General features: G+C 35.0%; 1 protein-coding gene across 1 annotated transcript in view; it reads right to left on the minus strand.

Moving 5' to 3' along the window:
- Positions 1 to 18,215, minus strand: part of HDX (highly divergent homeobox) — a 246,624-nt gene that overhangs the window by 133,794 nt on the left and 94,615 nt on the right. Inside the window, exon 4 of the mRNA XM_059157804.1 lies at positions 14,986 to 15,039. Coding sequence (XP_059013787.1) covers positions 14,986 to 15,039 — 54 coding nt within the window. The remainder of the gene's footprint in view (positions 1 to 14,985; positions 15,040 to 18,215) is intronic.

An 18,215-nucleotide genomic window follows, 5' to 3' on the forward strand; every position in this document is an offset into this window, starting at 1 on the left:
GTGTTTAGTCCACTCACAGAGTAATTATCGATAGCTATGTGTTTAGTGCCATTTTATTACTTGTTTTGTCATTGTTTCTACACATTTTCTCTGATCCTTTGTTTTCATCCCTGTCTTTCATTTCCACTCAAAGAGTCCCCTTTAATATTTCTTGCAGGGCTGGTTTAGTAGTCAAGAACACTTTGGTTTTCTGTGAAAATTTCTCTCTCCATTTATTCCAAATGATAGCCTTGCTGGATAGAGTATTCTTGGCTGCAGATTTTTTTCCCATTCAGCATGTTGAATATGTCATGCCACTGGCTTCTGACCTGCATAGTTTCTCTTGAGAGATATGCATTGTCCAGATTACAGAAGTTTTCAGGTATTGTTTTCCCAAAATAAATTTTCTGTCCCCTTTCCCCTCTCGTCTTCTGGGACTGTAAAATACAAATGTTATTAGATTTAATGGAGTCCCTGATTACCAACATCTATTCTTGTGTTCCCCTAATTATTTTTCTCGTTTGTTCAGCTTCATTATTTTTCATTATTTTATCTTCTAAATCATTAATTTGTTCCTCTGCTTCATCCAACTTGCTGTTCATTGCATCAAGCGTGTTTCCAATTTCATTTATTGCATCCATCCTCTCTGATTAATTCCTTTTAACTCTTTTTTATCACTGTGGTAAGTGTCTCACTGATGTCGTCCATTGTTTCCTCAGGCCCAGCAAGTATCTTTTTCATTGTTGCTTTAAGTTCTCCATCAGTCATGTTACTTATATCTGTTTTGCTTAGATCTCTATCCATGGCCTTATCTTATTCTTGCATTTGGGATGAATTTCTTAGTTGGTATTTTTCTAAGTTTCTGTCCTCTTCTGTGTGTCAGAAAAGCCAGCTATTTTTTCTTCTTCTTCTAACAGTAATGCCTTTATGAAGTAGAAGCCATATATTGTCCAGGGCCTGGCACTTTAGAGCATCTCTGTTGTGCGCTGTTTGTGGTTTGCTTTTGTGTTTTGGCTGCTCTATCCTTCAGGCCAGGCTGAGGCCCTTCTTGCCTATTTTGGGCAGTGTTTTTTTCCTGGTCTGTATGTGACAAGTTTTAACTAGGTGTGCTCTGGTCTGCTTATAAAATGAGACCTGTCATGACTTTCACCATACCTGAGGACCCGAGGAACTCTGTGGTCAGGAGATGTGGGTTGTGTGTATGTTTGTGCTGTTTTTCTGGGGAAGGGACCTCCTGCACTGGGACTGAGAGAAGCATGACTCATTAAATGCAGTCCCACCAGATCATAGGGACGTGGTGATTGGGGTACATAATTCAGGCAGCCAGTGTCATCACTGATTTACACAGTGGGCTCTGTGTTTATGCTGAGGTTTGGGGGAAGAAACTGCACTGGTGTGCTCCTTTGTTTTGGGAGAGGTGTCTCTGAATCCTGCCTGTCAGGGATTCACATGGAGATGAACAAATTATCTCCTCACTGTCATACCAGGCACTCTTCTGATTACAGTTTCCACGCTGTCAGTACCTGGGTTATTTGCTCCTTTTCTTAAGGAGCAGGGAAATGCCCTTTGGGCTCTATCCAAGCCAAGACCACTGACCTTTAAATCTCTAGGTTTTAAGCCCCATTGTTTGGAAGAATCTTGAAAACTAGCCCCTCTCATTTTCCAAGCCAATGCCTTTGGATAAATGTTCTCTGTGTAGGTTCCCATGTGGTCCTCTCTCTCTTACCCTTCTCTGTGACCTCAGCTCCCGTCCCTCCATAGCACCTATGATCTGTTTCTCCTCTAAACTCCATCTCTGTACTTTCTACCTTCTTCAGTGTGACCCTGTCTTGCCCTTTACTTGTGGAGATTTTTCTATCAGTTTTCAAGTCTGTTTCTGTGGTATTTAGGATGATTTGATAGATAAATAGTTGTGTTGATGGGACCAAGGCTCACCTAGGCTTCTCCTATTCTAGTCATCCTCTCTCCAAAATCCAGCTAGGTTTTTTTTTTTCCTAAGTTGTTTTGGCCATTTTATGTCCTTTGAATTATAATATAAATATTAGAGTCATTTTTTCATTTTCTACAAAAACCCTACTTCCATTTAGAGGTGTTTTGAATATATAGATAAATATGGAGAGAATATCATTTTAGCAATATTAAATATCTTGACCCTTTTTTTTTAAGCCTTTTAAATTTTACCTAGAGATAGTTTGTTATTTTTGTTGTGGAGCTTGTGAGTTCTATTCCTCATTATTTCATATTTCTAAGATACCTTCAATGTTTTTCAAATTTCAATTTCTGATTATTTGTTGGGCTGTAAATACACATCTTGTATCCTGTCATCTTTCTAAACTCACTATTTCTAGTTGATTTTTTCATGAATTCTATTGAATTATCTACATAAATGATCATATCATCTAGGAATAAAGATATCTTCACTTCCTTCCAATATGAATAATATTTTCTCTTATCTTATATCATTATCTAGAATTTTCAACACAGTGTGGAATATAAGTGGAGAGAGTGGACATCTATGTTTTGTATTTGATCTTAGTAAGGAGTCATTCAGCCTTTCACCATGAAGTATGATGTTAAGTATAGGGTTTTTGTATATGCACTTTATAGAGTTGAGAAGTTCCCTTCTACTTCTAGATTTCTGTGTTTATCAATAATGGACATTAACAAGTGCTCTTTCTACATCAATTGATATAACCATGCGATTTTTCTTTTTATTTCATAGTATCATGACTGCTTTGATTTTTTAATGTTAAACTAATCTTGTATTGCTGGTATAACCTCAACTGGATCCAAACTGCTTAATGAACTCTTTCAGTTGGTGTGTATCTGAAAAGGTCTTTATTTCATGATCAATTTTGAATATTCTAGTTGGGTATAACAATCTGATTGAGTTTTTATTCCAGTGTTTTAATAAAATTATTGTGCCACTGCCTTATTACCTGCATTGTTTCCCATGAGAAACCCAATACCATCCTTATCTTTGTTTCTCTCTTCATAATATATTTTTTTCTGGATGCTTTTAATTTTTCTGTTCATCATTAATATTAAACATTTTTTATGATGTGCCTTTGTGGTTCTTATACCTGGGTTTCATTGAGCTTCTTGGGTCTGTGTATAGTTTCATCAAGTTTGGAACATTTTAATATATTATTTATTCAAATATTTTTCTGTCTTATCTCCAATTCTTTGAAATACTTCAATTATAAGATACATTGGGCTACTTAAAATTCTCTCACAGGTTATTGATGCTCCTCTTTCAATATTTTCTTCTGTTTCACTTTGAATATTTTGAATTTTTGTGCCTTCAAATTCACTAATCTTTTCTCTTGCAACATCTAATTAATTCCATCTAATATTTCCCCCCACCTTAGACATTGTAACTTTTGTCTCTAGAAGTTTTATTTGGTCTTTTTATATGTGCCACATCTCCACTCAACTTTTAAAACATACAAAATACATTAAATAACTGCATTCATTTCCTCTTCTGCTAATTCTAGCATGTTTCCATTCTGGGTCATTTTCATTTAATTAATTTTCTCCTAGTCATGGGTCATATTTTCTTGCTTCTCCATATGTTTTCCTTTGCTCCTTTTTCCGGTAGTTTTTGAAGAATGACAGACACTGTAAATTTTATCTTGTTGAATGCCATATATTTTTAATTTCCATAATATTTAACTTTGATCTGGGATACCAATAGGTTACTTGGAAACTTATCCTTTCTGAATTTGCTTTTAGGATTTGTTAGGGAGAATATGAGAAGCATTTAGTCTACAACGAGCTTTTTGTGTGCCTTACACAATGACTCATGAATCGTGTTTTCCAGTATGGTTGGTAGGTAAGTCACTATTCCTGGCCCATATGAACACTAAGTCATTTCATTTTCAGTCATTTCAAATCTTTTCAGATGGGTATTTTTCTAGACTTAAGTTCTCCATACATATGGGTAGCCAGTACCCAGTTCACTATTAAAGGATAAACTTCTGCCAAATTCCCGAGTTCTCTCTGTGTGTAGCACTCTCCACTCCAATACTCTGCTTGGCAAATTCTAACCATCTTATTCTCCCTGGCCTCTTAATTCCATCTCTTCAACTGAAAGAGTACTTTTAGGCTCCACTTGGGCTTCTCCTCCCTACATCAGAGTCTACGAGCTTTTTGAAGGCAGTAACATATGCCAGGAAGATTTAGTATCATTATTGTCCATTTTTGTGTCTGTCTCTAAGGTGGCAACCTCATTACCCCATCACCTTGTTTTCAAGTCCTTGTATAATCCCTTCCTCTGAATATGGGTAGGATCTGTGGCTTTTTTCTAACCAACAGAATATAGTAAAAATGATAGGATGTCATTCTTATAATAATGTTATATTATAAAAGACTTTGTCTTGCTAGCAGACTCACTCTAGATTCTAGAGACTCCCCTTGATAGCTTGAAAGCATAAATGACCATGTTTTTAAAGCCTATATGACAACAAAATATGTGAAGTATCTAGGACCAGTGGGTAACCTCTAGGAATTAAGAAATGCCTCTAGAACTGTAGGCAGCCCCTTCTAGGACCTGAGGGTAGCCTCCAGGTAAAAACCAACATGATGTCAAGGCCTCACACTTACAGTCACAAAGAATGTATTGTTCCAACAACCTGTGTGAAATTAAAAGTGTATTCATCCATATTCAAACCCCCATAAGTGAACACAGACTAGCCACCCCCTTGATCACATCTTTGTGAGAGCCTAAGCAAAAGACCCAGATAAGGTATGCCTGGACTCCTAACTCACAGAAATGGTGAGATAATAGATGCATGTTATTTTAAGTAGCTAAGACTGGTAATTTGTCATGCAGCAACAGATAACTAACACAGTTGCCAGGTTTCCAGTGTTTTGAAAACTATTGTTTCATATATTTAGTTCAGTTTTCTGGTCCTTTCAGATATGAATATAAGTCTAGTATTACTCAGTCTAGGTCAGAAGTGGAAGTCCATGTATCAGATTTTGAATTTTAATTTAAAATAATGAAATAAAGTGTGAAAATTCAGACCCTCAGTTGCACTAGCCACATTCAAAGTAAGCAATAGTCTAGCTGCATGTGCTAGTGGTAACTGTATTAGGTAAACACTCTAGCCAAAATATGAATCAAATGAACAAATGGCAGTTGTCATGATTCAGGCTTCTCTCAGGCTTCATCTCAGAATATGTTTTCAGAGAAAGTAAGTTGAGAAAGATGAGATGAAGTGAAATAAAGACATGGGTGCCAGATTATTTCTATAGCAGTGACATTAGATTATTTGTGTCATACAAACTGACAGAGAAATCATGAATGATGGAGGGCTGGGGACAGAAGCTAAAGAGAAATGGGACTTGAAAGGTGTGTGTGCAAGTGTGTGTAAGTGGTATTGAACATGTAAATATTTTAGAGTTCATTCTAACAACTCCTCTAAACCTCAAGTACTCTAGTCACAACTACATTAGTCTTTCCAAATGCATTCATCCTTCTTAATTCCTTATGTTGGTTAATGGAATTTCCATTTAGTCACCAATGTTTTTGTTTGTTGTTGTTGTTTTTTTTAAGATTTTATTTTTTTGACACAGAGAGAGAGAGCTCATAATCAGGAGGAGCAGCAAACAGAGGGAGAGGGAGAAGTAGGCTACCCACTGAGCAGAGAGCCTGACTTGGGGCTCAATCCCAGGACCCCAGAATCATGATCTGACCTGAAGGCAGACAACCAATCAACTGAGCCACCCAGGTGCCCCCTACCTAGTCATCATGGTAAAAAAAAAAAGTCACTTATGGTTTCATGCACTCATTCATCCTTTCCACATTGATTCATTTACCAAGTCCAATAATTTTTCTCCTTAACATCTATTGTGTTCACTGCCCCATTCTATCGTCACTGTTACTGCCTTCATTCAAATCTTCATTACATCCTGCTTGGAGTATTGAAATTATAATAGCATTGTTTTCCTAGCTTCAGTTTAATATTTTTCCTGTTCTACTAGAGGTTTATCAATTTTACTATTTTTTACCCAGAATCAGATTAATTGTTCATTGATTTTATTTACCCCTTTCATATTTTAATTTCAATGACCTCTGCTGTTATAATATCTTGCTTTTTCTTTGCTCTGGGTTTGTTTTGTTCTCATTATTTCAGTTTCTTTTTTTTTAAGATTTTATTTATTTATTTGACAGAGAGAGATCACAAGGAGGCAGAGAGGCAGGCAGAGAGAAAGAGGGGGAAGCAGGCTCCCCGCTGAGCCACCCAGGCGCCCCTTTAGTTTCTTTAAATACAAACTTAGATGTTCAATTTCAGTCTTTTTCTTATTTCCAGTGTGAGCATATAGCATGGCAATAAAAATTTTGATATTGTTTTAGCTATATCCCACATCTTTTGATATGCTATATTTTCATTTTATGTACTTATACATATTTCTATGATTTTCTCTTTGACTCACAGATTATTTAGAAGCATGTTGTTTAATTTATATATAATTAGTTAATGTTCATGTTGTTTTTCTGTTACTGATTTCTAGTTTCATTCTAGTGAGGTCTGAGTATACAATATGTATGGTTTCAATCTTTTAAAGCTATTGAGATTTGTTTAAAACAAATGACTTGATGACTGTTCAGGGATCTTTTAAAACTATGTGTTCTTTTCTTGTTGGGTGGAGTGTTTTATACATGTTCTATATGTTTTGATTAGATTTTTTTGGTTGATTGTGTTGTTCAAATCTTCTTTGTCCTTATTGATTCTCTGTCTAGTAGCTCTATCAGTTTCTGAGAAGAGGGTGTTGAAGTATCCCTCTACAATTGTAGATTTGCCTATTATCTTTTCTGCTCTATCTGTTCTTGTTTCATGCATTTTGAAGGTCTATTGCTCTTGTACACTTTTGGGTTTGTTCTGTTTTCCTGGTGGACATATCACTTTACATTATCTAATAAATTCTTTTTCTCTAGTAATTTTATTTATTTTAAAGTTTATTTTAGTTTTGTTGATTTCTTCCTTCACTGTGCATAAGTTTTTCTCTTGATTAAGTCTCAATAGTTCATTTTAGCTTTTGTTCCCTTCCTTCCAGTGATGTGTCTAGTAAGAAGTTGCTGTGGCCAAGGCCGAAGAAGTTACTGTCTATGTTCTTCCTTATGATTTTGATGGTTTCTTGCATCACACTTACATCTTTCATCCATTTTGAATTTATTTTCCAGTATGGTATAAGAAAGTGGTTCAGTTTTATTCTTTGGCATGTTTCTGTCCAGTTTTCTCACCAGCATTTATTGAGGAGACCCTCTTTTTAAAATTGGATATTCTCTCCGCTTTTATAAAGTTTAGTTGACCATATAGTTGTAGATCCACTTCTGAATTTTCTGTTCATCTCCAAGGACCAATGTGTCTGTTTTTGTGCCAGTACCATACTGTCTTGATGACTATGACTTTGTAATATAGCTCGATGCCTGGATTTGTGATGCCTCCAGGTTTGGTTTTCTTTTTCAGGATAGCTTTGGCTATTCAGGGTCTTTGTGGTTCCATACAAATTTCAGGATTGTTTTATTCTAGCTCTGTAAATAATGCTGGAGATATTTAAAAAATTTTTTAATTTAAATTCAATTGGCCAACATGTAGTAGCACATCATTAGTTTCAGATGTAGAGGGAAGCAATCAACAAAACTAAAAAGCAGCCCATGGAATGGGAGAAGATATTTGCAAATGACATATGATAAAGGGTTAATATCTAAAATCTATAAAGAAATTATCAAAAACAACATCCAAAAACCAAATAATCTGGTTAAGAAATTATCAGAAAACATGAATAGGTACTTTTCCAAAGAAGACACTTAGATGACTAACAGACACATGAAAAGAAGTTCAACATCACTCATTGTTGGGGAAATACAAATCAAAACTGTTATGAGTTACCACTTCACACCTGTAAGAATGGGTAAATTTAACAACTCATGAAACAACAGATGTTGTCAAAGATGCAGATAAAGAGGAGCCCTCTTATATTGTTGGTGGGAATACAAACTGGTGCAGACACTAAGGAAAACAGTATGGAGATTCTTCAAAAAGTTAAGAACAGAACTACCCTATGACCCAGCAATTGTACTACTAGCCATTTAACTGAACAATACACAGATTTGAATGTGGACATTCACCCCAATGTTTATAGCAGCATTATCAATGATAGTCAAGCTATGAAAAGAGCCCAAAATGTCCACTGACTTATGGATAAAGAAGATGTGCTCTGTGTGTGTGTGTAGATATTCACAGTTATCAAAAATTGTCATGAAAAATTTTGATTTTACTTAACCATCAGAGAAATGCAATCTTGCCATATGCAACAAGATGGGTAGAACTAGTGTGTTATGCTAAGCAAAATAAATCAGTCAGAGAAAAACAAATACTATTTGGTTTCACTCCTGTGGAATTCAGGAAAGAAAACAGATAACCAAATTGTAGGGAAAAAAAGAGAGAAACTGGAAAACAAACCAAAAAAGGACTCTTAAAGACAGAAAAGAAACTGAGGGTTGATGGTGGGAGCTGGGTAGGCTATTGGCTAGAGGAGTGATGGGTATGACCTTTACTTTTTTATGATGAGAACGGAGTGTTTTATGTAAGGGATGAATCACTAAATTCTACTCTGAAACACGTATTACACTATATGTTAAATAACTAGAATTTAAATAAACATTTGGAGAGAAAAAAAATAAAGTCTATTTTATCTGATGTTAACACAGCTGCTCACTTCTGGCTTTTATGATTAATATTTGCATGGTATATTTTCCCCTAAACATTTGCATGGAATATTTTCCCCTATCATTTGCATTTCAGCCTACATATGCTACTGAATTTGAAGTCAGATGTTATAAACAGCATAAAATTGAGTTGTGTTGGGGCACCTGGGTGGCTCAGTGAGTTAAAGCCTCTGCCTTCATCTCAGGTCATGGTCTCAGGGTCCTGGAATCGAGCCCCACATTGGGCTTTCTGCTCAGCAGGGAACCTGCTTCCTCCTCTCTCTCTGCCTGCCTCTCTGCCTACTTATAATCTTTGTCTATCAAATTAATAAATAAAAATCTTTTAGAAAATGAGTTGTGTTTCTTTTATCAGTTCTGCCAATATATCTAAATTTTACTTGGTATATTTAAGTAATTATTGCCATATTACGGCTTATGTCTGTCATTTTATTAATTTCCATTTCTGTTTTGCATTCCTGTGTTTCTTTTTTTTTTTTCTTTTCTTTTCTACCTGTGTGACTTGAATATTTTTTAGGTTTCTATTTTGATTCATTTTAGGTGTTTTTTAGTGTATTATTTTGTAGTTTTTGATCGTTCTCGCTATCAAATACACATAATGTGACTGGTCATAGTGTACTGGTTTCCGTAACTTACCCCTTCTGACAAAGTGTGGAAACCTTACTTCTGTTTATATGCCTTTAATCTTCCAAGTTTTAAGTACCATTGTCTTGGGTATCAGAGAGATGGTACTATTACTTTTGTTTTAATCATCAAATATAATATAGAAAATTCATGAGGAGCAAGACAGGCCTATTTCTGCACTTTCTGTTGTTATTTCTTCCTCCCTACTGCCCCCAAGTTCCTCTTCTATCATTTTCTTTTTCTGTGAAGAACTTCCTTTAGTCATTGTTTCAGAGTAGGCAAGCTACCAACAAATTACTTCTTTTTCACCTAAAAATGTCTTTTTGTTCCTTCATTCCCTGAAGGATAGTTTTATGAAACAAAGAATTATTTGTTGAAAGTTATCCTCTTCAACATGTGAAAAAATATTGACCTCCTGGTCTTCAAGGTTTCAGATGAGAAATCCACTGTCATTTGAATTGGTATTCTTCCAGAAGTAATGCATTATTTCTCTCTGACAGCATTCAAGACTTTTTTGCATTGTCTTTAGTCTTCAGAAGTTTAATTATGATGCTCCTAGGTATGGATTTCTTTGCATCTATCTTGCTAGAATTCACTCAGTTTCTTGAATCTGTAGGTAATGTTAGATTTTCCCCCAAATTTGCGATGCTTTTGCCACTATTTCTTTGAATATTCTTTATGTCCCATTCTCTGTCTCCTCTTACTATAGGACTTCAATGACACAAATATTGAATCTTTTGTTATTTTTCCACAGGATTTTAAGCCTCTAATATTTTTCAGTTAGGTAAATTCTATCACTCTGTCCTCAGGTTCATTGATTCTGTTCTCTTTTATCACCACTCAAATCTTGAGGAATCCCGCAGGTTTATTTGTTATTATATTCTTCATTCCTACAATTCTCATTTGGTTCTTTTATAACGTTGATTGTTTTCTTGAGATTTTCTATTTTATTCATTTGCTTCAAAGGAATGCGTAACTGCATGTTGGAACAGTTTTATAATGGATGCTCTAAAATCTTTGTGAGATAATTCCATTATCTACTTCATCTCAGTATTTGTGCCAGTTGATTGTCTCTTATCATTCATTCTGTGATTTTCCTGGTTCTTGGTATTCTGAGTGATTTTTTTCCTGAATACTGTGGCCATTATATAAAGAGATTTTTGGTTTTATTTAAATCTTTTTGTTATTTTACCAGGCAGGCACACAGTTCCTGGCTGACATTTATGGGCTGTGGTTCTAATGGTACCTTCTGGTGGTATTTTAATTTTCAAATAAGCTGTAGTGTTGTTTTAATTGCTTGATTTATTTGGTACCACCTGGGCTAGTGTCTCCATGTGGGAAAATAGATTTTCTATCCTTCAGAGATGAACAGCACACTGACTAAGCCGTGCACATATAGTGCCTTGATCACTTTTGCTGGTGCCAACCAAGCCACCTGATTCTCTAAGTTGGGGAAATAATTCTCTGACTTAACCAGGCCAAAGAGGTTTTCCAGGTCAAACTACTTTTTGTGGCATCTCCCTTTGGTATTTCTCCCTGGTATCTCCACCAAAGGAAGAAAGGTTCAGGAGCAACAGAGAATAAGAACACTTCTCTGGTTCCCTTACTGTTACTGAGGCTTCTAACTGCTCTCCTATGGCAATATTGTCAGGATCACTTCATGCTGTTTGGGAACTCCCACCCCAACAATGGGAGGAATGAGCCTACCCAAGCTGTTTTCTCTTATACTGGGGGTCATGAGATGCCTGGCCTGGTTACCTTCTGTTGTTAAAATTGGGAGACAAAATACCCTGTAGTTCTTCCAAGTCCTGGAGTTACTAACGAGTTGCTTCCTTTCCAACTTTTAGAGATCTCCGTTGGTGGCATCCTATATTATTTTCATGGTTTATAGTTCTATTTTGGGGGGAAGAGAAATTTAAAAAGAGTCTACATAATCCCGTACAGTACAAAAGTTCCTAGCTTCAGTTTTACTATCCCTAAACCTACCTACCATAAAGTAACTTGAGTTATCTTTCTAAAATTCTATTTATGTCTCTTTTATAATTAAAATCTTTTAATTGTTTCCCATCTATTGACCAGTTACATAGAAATCTCCTGAGGTGTTTCTTAAAATTCAGATTTATAGGTCCCACACAGACCAACTGAATAAGATTCTTTGATAAAACACAATTTTAATTAAGTTTTTGTTATTAACATTATACAAATCACAATGGTTGGGGTAGGAAGTCAGAAAAACAAAATAAGACTGTTAAACTACTAGTTACTCATTACTTTTGAATACTGAAATGCTAGATTTTCTTGTTGGATAGACCGTTTAAGTATGATATAATGTCCCTATACATATCTTATTACAGTCTTTGGTTTAAAATCTAATTTGTCTGATATGAGGAATGCTATAGCTTTTTTTGAGATCCATTAGCATGGTAAATTATTCTTTACCCCCTCACTTTCAATCTGGAGGTGTTTTAGGTTCAAAATGAGTCTCCTGTAGACAGCATATGGATGGATCCTACTTCTTACCCAATCTGAAACCCTGTGTCTTTTGCTTGGAGCATTCAGCCCATTTACATTCAGAGAAACTATTGAAAGATATTAATTTAGTGCCATTGTATTGCCTGCAATATCCCTGTTTCTGAAGAGTGATTCTGTTACTTTCTGGTCTGTTACTCTTGGTGTCTCTCCTTACATACAGTATCCCCCTTAATATTTCTTGCAGGGCTGGCTTGGTGGTCACATATTCTCTTAGCTTCTGTCTGTCTTGGAAACTCTATCTCTCCTTATATTCTGAATGACAGCCTTGCTGGATATTCTTAGTTGCATGTTCTTCCCATTTAGTACCCTGAATATAACTTGTCACACCTTTCTGATCTGCTAGGTTTCTAAACTTTTCAAAGTATAGAGATACAGGGAACATACCTCAATATCATAAAAGTCATCTATGAAAAGCCTACAGTGAATATCATTATCAGTGGGGAAAAACTGAGAGCTTTCCTTTAAGATCAAGAATACGACAGAGATGTCTACTCTCACCACTGTCATTCAAAATTATACTAGAAGTCCTAGCTTCAGCAATAAGACAATAAAACGAAATGAAAACATTCAAATTGGCAAAGAAGTCAAACTCTCACTCTTTGCAGATGACATGATTCTTTATGTAGAAAACCCCAAAGACTCCACCCCAAAATTTCTAGAACTCATACAGCAATTGAGCAAAGTGACAGGATACAAAATCAGTGCACAGAAATGAGTTGCATTTCTATACACTATCAATGAGACAGAAGAAAGAGAAATTAAGAAACATATCCCATTTACAATTGCACCAAAACCGTAAGATACCTTGGAATAAACCTAATCAAAGAGGTAAAAGATCTGTACACTACAAACTGCAGAATGCTTATGAAAGAAACTGAAGAACACAAAGAAATGGAAAAACATCCCATGCTTGTGGATTGGAAGAATAAACATTGCTAAAATGTTTAGGCTGCACAGAGCTATCTACACATTCAATGTAATCCCTATCAAAATACCATTGACGTTTTTCACAGAGCTGGAACAAACAATCCTAAAAGTTGTGTGAAACAAGAAAATACCCCAAATCACCAGAGGAATGTTGAAAAATAAAACCAAAGCTGGGGGTATCACAATGCCTGACTTTAAGTTATGTTACAAAGCTGTAATCATCAAGACAGTATGGTACTGGCACAAAACAGACACAGATCAATGGGACAGACTAGAGAGCCCCAAAATGGACCCTCAGTCTTAGGTCAACTAATCTTCAACAAAACAGGAAAGAATATCATACAGAAAAAAGACAGTCTCTTTAATAAACAGTGCTGGGAAAATTGGACAGCCACATGCAGAAGAATGAAGCTAGACCATTCTCTCACACCATACACAAAGATAAACTCAAGATGGATGAAAGATCTAAATGTGAAGATAGGAATCCATCAAAATGCTAGAGGAAAACACAGGAAACAACCTCTTCGACCCTGGATACAGAAATTCTTGCAAGACACATCTCTAAAGGGAAGGGAAACAAAAGCAAAAATGAACTATTGGAACTTCATCAAGATAAAAAGCTTATGCTCAGCAAAGGAAGCAATCAACAAACTTAAAAGCAACCTATGGAATGGGAGAAAATATTTGCAAATGACATATCAGATAAAATCCTGTTATCCAAGATCTGTAAAGAACTTATGAAACCAAAAAACAAAGAATACAGTCAAGAAGTGGGCAGAAGGCATAAAGAGACACTTCTCCAAAAAAGACATACAAATGGCTAAAAGACCTATCAAAAAATGCTCCACATCACTTGCCATCAGGGAAATATGAATCAAGCCACAATGAGATACTACCTTACACCAGTTAGAATGGCTAAAATTACCAAGGCAGGAAACAACAAATGTTGGTGAGGATGTTGAGCAAGGGGAACCTTATTACACTGTTGGTGGGAATGCAAACTGGAACAGCCACTCTGGAAAACAGTATGGTGGTTCCTCAAGATGTTAAAAATAGAGCTTCCCTATGACCCAGCAATTGGGTATATTTACCCCAAAGATACAGATATAGTGAAAAGAAGGGGCACATGTATCCCAATGTTCATAGCACCAATGTTCACAATAGCCAAACTGTGGAAGGAGCCAAGATGTTTTTCAATAGATGAATGGGTAAAGAAGATGTGGCTCATACATACAATGGGATATTACTTAGCCATCAGAAGAGATGAATATCATTTACATATACATGGATGGAATTGGAGGTAATTACGCTAAGTGAAATAAGTCAATCAGAGAAAGACAATTATCACATGGGAATGGTGAAGAGTATAATAAGTGAAGGGAGGGGAAAATGAATGGGAAGAAATCAGAGAGGGAGACAAACCATATGTGACTTCTGACTGGGAAACAAACTGAGGACTGCAGAAAGGGAGAGGGGGTGGAGAGATGGGGTAACTGGGTGTTGAGCATTAAAGAGGGTAAGTGATGTGATGAGCACTGGATGTTATATACAACTAATGTATAGTTGAACATGTTATCAAAAACTAATGATGTAGTAATCATTGGACAATTGAATTTAAAGGAAAAAACATATTGTGTGTCAAGGCTTTTACAACCATAAAAATACTGAAATGCACTAAAAATAAATAGTAATGTAAATTTCTTAATTTTGATCGAGACATTTAAATCAATCACAATTCAATTATATGATCAAATTAACTGGGATAATTAGATATAAAAATATTATGGTATTTTATCTTTTTACTGAAGTATAGTTAATATATAGTGTTAGATATATATTAGTTTCAGAGGTGTAATATAATGATTCGACAATTCTATACATTACTCAATGCTCTTCTTATTCCCTTCTATTTCACCTATCCCATTAATTATCTTTGTGTGCTTTTTAAAACTATAAAAAACTTGCTCAAAGATTAGATGGTGCACTGAATACTACATTTCATTTAAGATTATATTGGTAATATACATATAAATATTATGATCTCAGAATATGTACTTTGAGATAATGCAGTTTTAATGAGGTTCAATTTTGCCAACTTTATAAAGAATCATGAAAATATTCTCAATGGCATTCTTATTAGCAACAGAGGGGAAAACCCTACTTGTTGTTTTAAATGAAAGATTACTTACTGCTCTTTTTCTAGAACACCCTGTAATCCAAGGCACAGTAAGGTTTCCTGAAATCTGTGGAAACAAGAAATGGAATTTCAGTAAGGTATGCATTGACAGTACTTCAAATAATGATCAACAGCAAAAAATTCATATAGGATGACAAGATAGTTATGCATTCAGAGCATATGCCCCATGTAGACAGTGCCATTTTCTTATTGAACACAACAGATTTAAAGGGTCTTCCTTTAGAAGTAGTACAGTTCCTCTGGAAATTCAAGAAAATTTCTAGGGCATTATTGGGGCCTAGAAGCATGCTTCAAAATTCTGTGGACAAGAAAAATTTTATAGGGGAGTCTGGTGGCTCCATTCGTTAAGCATCTGGCTTCAGCTCAGGACATGATCCTGGGTTCCTGGGATCAATCCCTGCTTCAGGCTCCCTGCTTGTCCCTCTCCTTCTGCCCCTCTGCACTGTTTGTGCTCTCTCTGAAATAAATAAATAAAATCTTCAAAAAAGAAAATTATTATAGTAAAAATTCAGCACTCTGTAGAATACATGTTATAATAATTAACTTATTAACTATAGTCATCATGCTATATATTAGTTTTCTAGACTTAGCCTACATAACCGCAATTTCCTTTTTAAGCAGAAACTACTAAGATGAGTAGCCAGCAAAACCTTATTACATCAGCATTGTCTCACAAGGAGATAAGTGCTACTCTAGTTGGATTCTGGCAACTGCTTACAGAGACCAAGGTGGTCCTGTGAGCTACAATACAGAGTAGCCTAGATGTAACCATACATTTCCCTTGGATTCACAAGTTTGGGGGAATACTCCAAATTCTCCTCCTGCCCTCTCCTTCCTTCCCAAACACATACCTCCTGAGAGACTGACAAGTCAAATCAGCCTTGCAAGTTGGTGATGCTGAGAATATGGTATTGAATAGAAAATTTATTGTTTTGATAAAGTTACATTTAGTGATGACCTATGAATCATTATTATGCCACTGATAAGGAGTGATATTCAAACAGTCAATGCAAATAGTAAAGTAATATCCTTAATTATTCAAAATTCAGATAAATTATTACTGCCCCTGGCCACTAGATCTGAAATTTTATTTTGAGTTCAAAGTACACCAACATAAGGGATAGCCTAAGAAAAGTTAATGATATAAACTCCAAATAATACTTTTAAGGAAAAAAAATACTTTTATTTGAGTTAAAAATCCCATTACAGTAACATGGCAATAAACTATAATGCTTGAGGATCATGAAAAGTTTTGAGTAATTGATTCTTAAAATGGTAAACTAAACAAATAAATAAAATTGGTAAACTGAGTGATAATGAAATTTTTATGGAAAAAAGTTCTTTAAAACATACACTTTCTTGTCCTCACATCAGTACTTGTTATATAACATAATGTTTGTAAAGTAAATTGGTTGCTAGCTCAGTGAAAGAGGTAAGACTACTGCAATAATCACACAATATATTCTTGAAAAAACAGAGATACCCAACAATTTTGGATTATCTGTGCACATGTTTCCTTCCACCCGTTATGATAATTTAAAACTGGCTATATAAATTTGCTCCAAAAAACATGTTAAACCAAACAAATTGCAACCCCTCCCATAAACAAGTATTAAAAAGTTGCATATGAAATTTAAAAAAAGGTTCATACAATATACATTATAATTGAATGTCTTTAAAACTGACATTATACATTTTAAGAATATAAAATGTGGGTTTTTTTTTTCTGGGGTGCCTGGGTGGTTTATTCAGTTAAGTGTCTGACTCTTGATTTCGGCTCACATCATGATTTCTAGGTGGTGGAATTGAGCCCCATGTTAGGATCCACACTCAGGGGAGGCTGCTTGAGATTCTCTCTCTCTCTGTCCCTCCCCCCACTGAAACTCACTCTCTCTCTAAATAAAATTAAATAAATAGATAGATGGATAGATAAAATGTGATTTTCTGCTTAAGTCAATTGTATGTAACCAAGAAAATAGAAAACTCCTATAAGGACATTCACATACAAATATTATCAATTCTATGTGCATTGGATAGATGAAGTTTCACCTTTTTTTTTTTTTTTTAATAATTCTGGGACACCAGTTACATAATACTCAAATGCTTTATTCAGCTACCCTCTCCTGGTTACTTCAAATCTTTTTTCAATGGAGAGGAAAAGGGAGTTGGGGGAAATAGGAGGGGGGGGGGATGATCCATGAGAGGCTGTGGACTCTGAAAAACAATCTGAGGGTTTTGGAGGGGAGGGAGATGGGGGTTGGGTAAGTCTGGTGATGGGTATTATGGAGGGTATGTATTGCATGGAGCACTGGGTGTGGTGCATAAACAATGAATTCTGGAACGCTGAAAAGAAATTTAAAAAATAAATAAGAATTTTAAAAGAATCTTTTTTCAGTTCTTTATGTTTCTGGTAAAACTCAGGAAAGCCAACCACAGCAGCTGAACTTGTATGCTTTTTAAAATAATAATACTGTATAAACATATTTTCTTCAAATATGGAAAGTTTTGTTTGGTCAATAGTGATGATTTAATTTCTTCTTCACCAGAAGCTACAAAAATAGTAATTCAAATGAGCAGCACAATATACACATCATTTAAATGATATTTAAATTCCAAACACATTTTCAACACCATGGTTTGGAAAACTGTAAAATTAATTGACAAAGAAACAAGACTGATGTAACAAATATATTCAAACTTGACACATTTGAATGAGTACTGTATTTTCAAAGTAGAAAACTTAGGAAGCTATAAAGTCATTACAATGATGTTGCCATTGTTGAAAACATTTTGGGAACTTTTCTTTTGGAGTTGGGAGACAAAGACTCTGTCTCATTAATTCATATTCGCTTTGTTTTAACTGAAAACATAAAAGCCCAAATTGAACATCAATATTATTCACTAAGTGTAGCTTAGAATAAATTTTATGTTCCAAAATAAAATTCTTCCCCAAATGATGATTTGCATTTAAAAAATCTTTGCATTTAAATTTGCATTTAAAAATTTTGCATTTTAAAAAAAGCATTTAAAAAAATCTCAGAGGCTTTTAAAGCAATTGTAAAGAACTTCAATAACTTGACAAACTAAATATCATTGAAGTAAGTATAGATAACTTTCCAAAGTAACTAGTTGAAATCTGTTCAAATATTTATCAGGCATCTCTTCTAAAGTAGGTGCTATTTTAGGTGCTATAGGATATAAAGAAGATGTGTAAGGCATAAT

This window comes from Mustela lutreola, chromosome X (assembly GCF_030435805.1).
Source record: "Mustela lutreola isolate mMusLut2 chromosome X, mMusLut2.pri, whole genome shotgun sequence".
Classification (NCBI taxonomy): Eukaryota; Metazoa; Chordata; class Mammalia; order Carnivora; family Mustelidae; genus Mustela; species Mustela lutreola.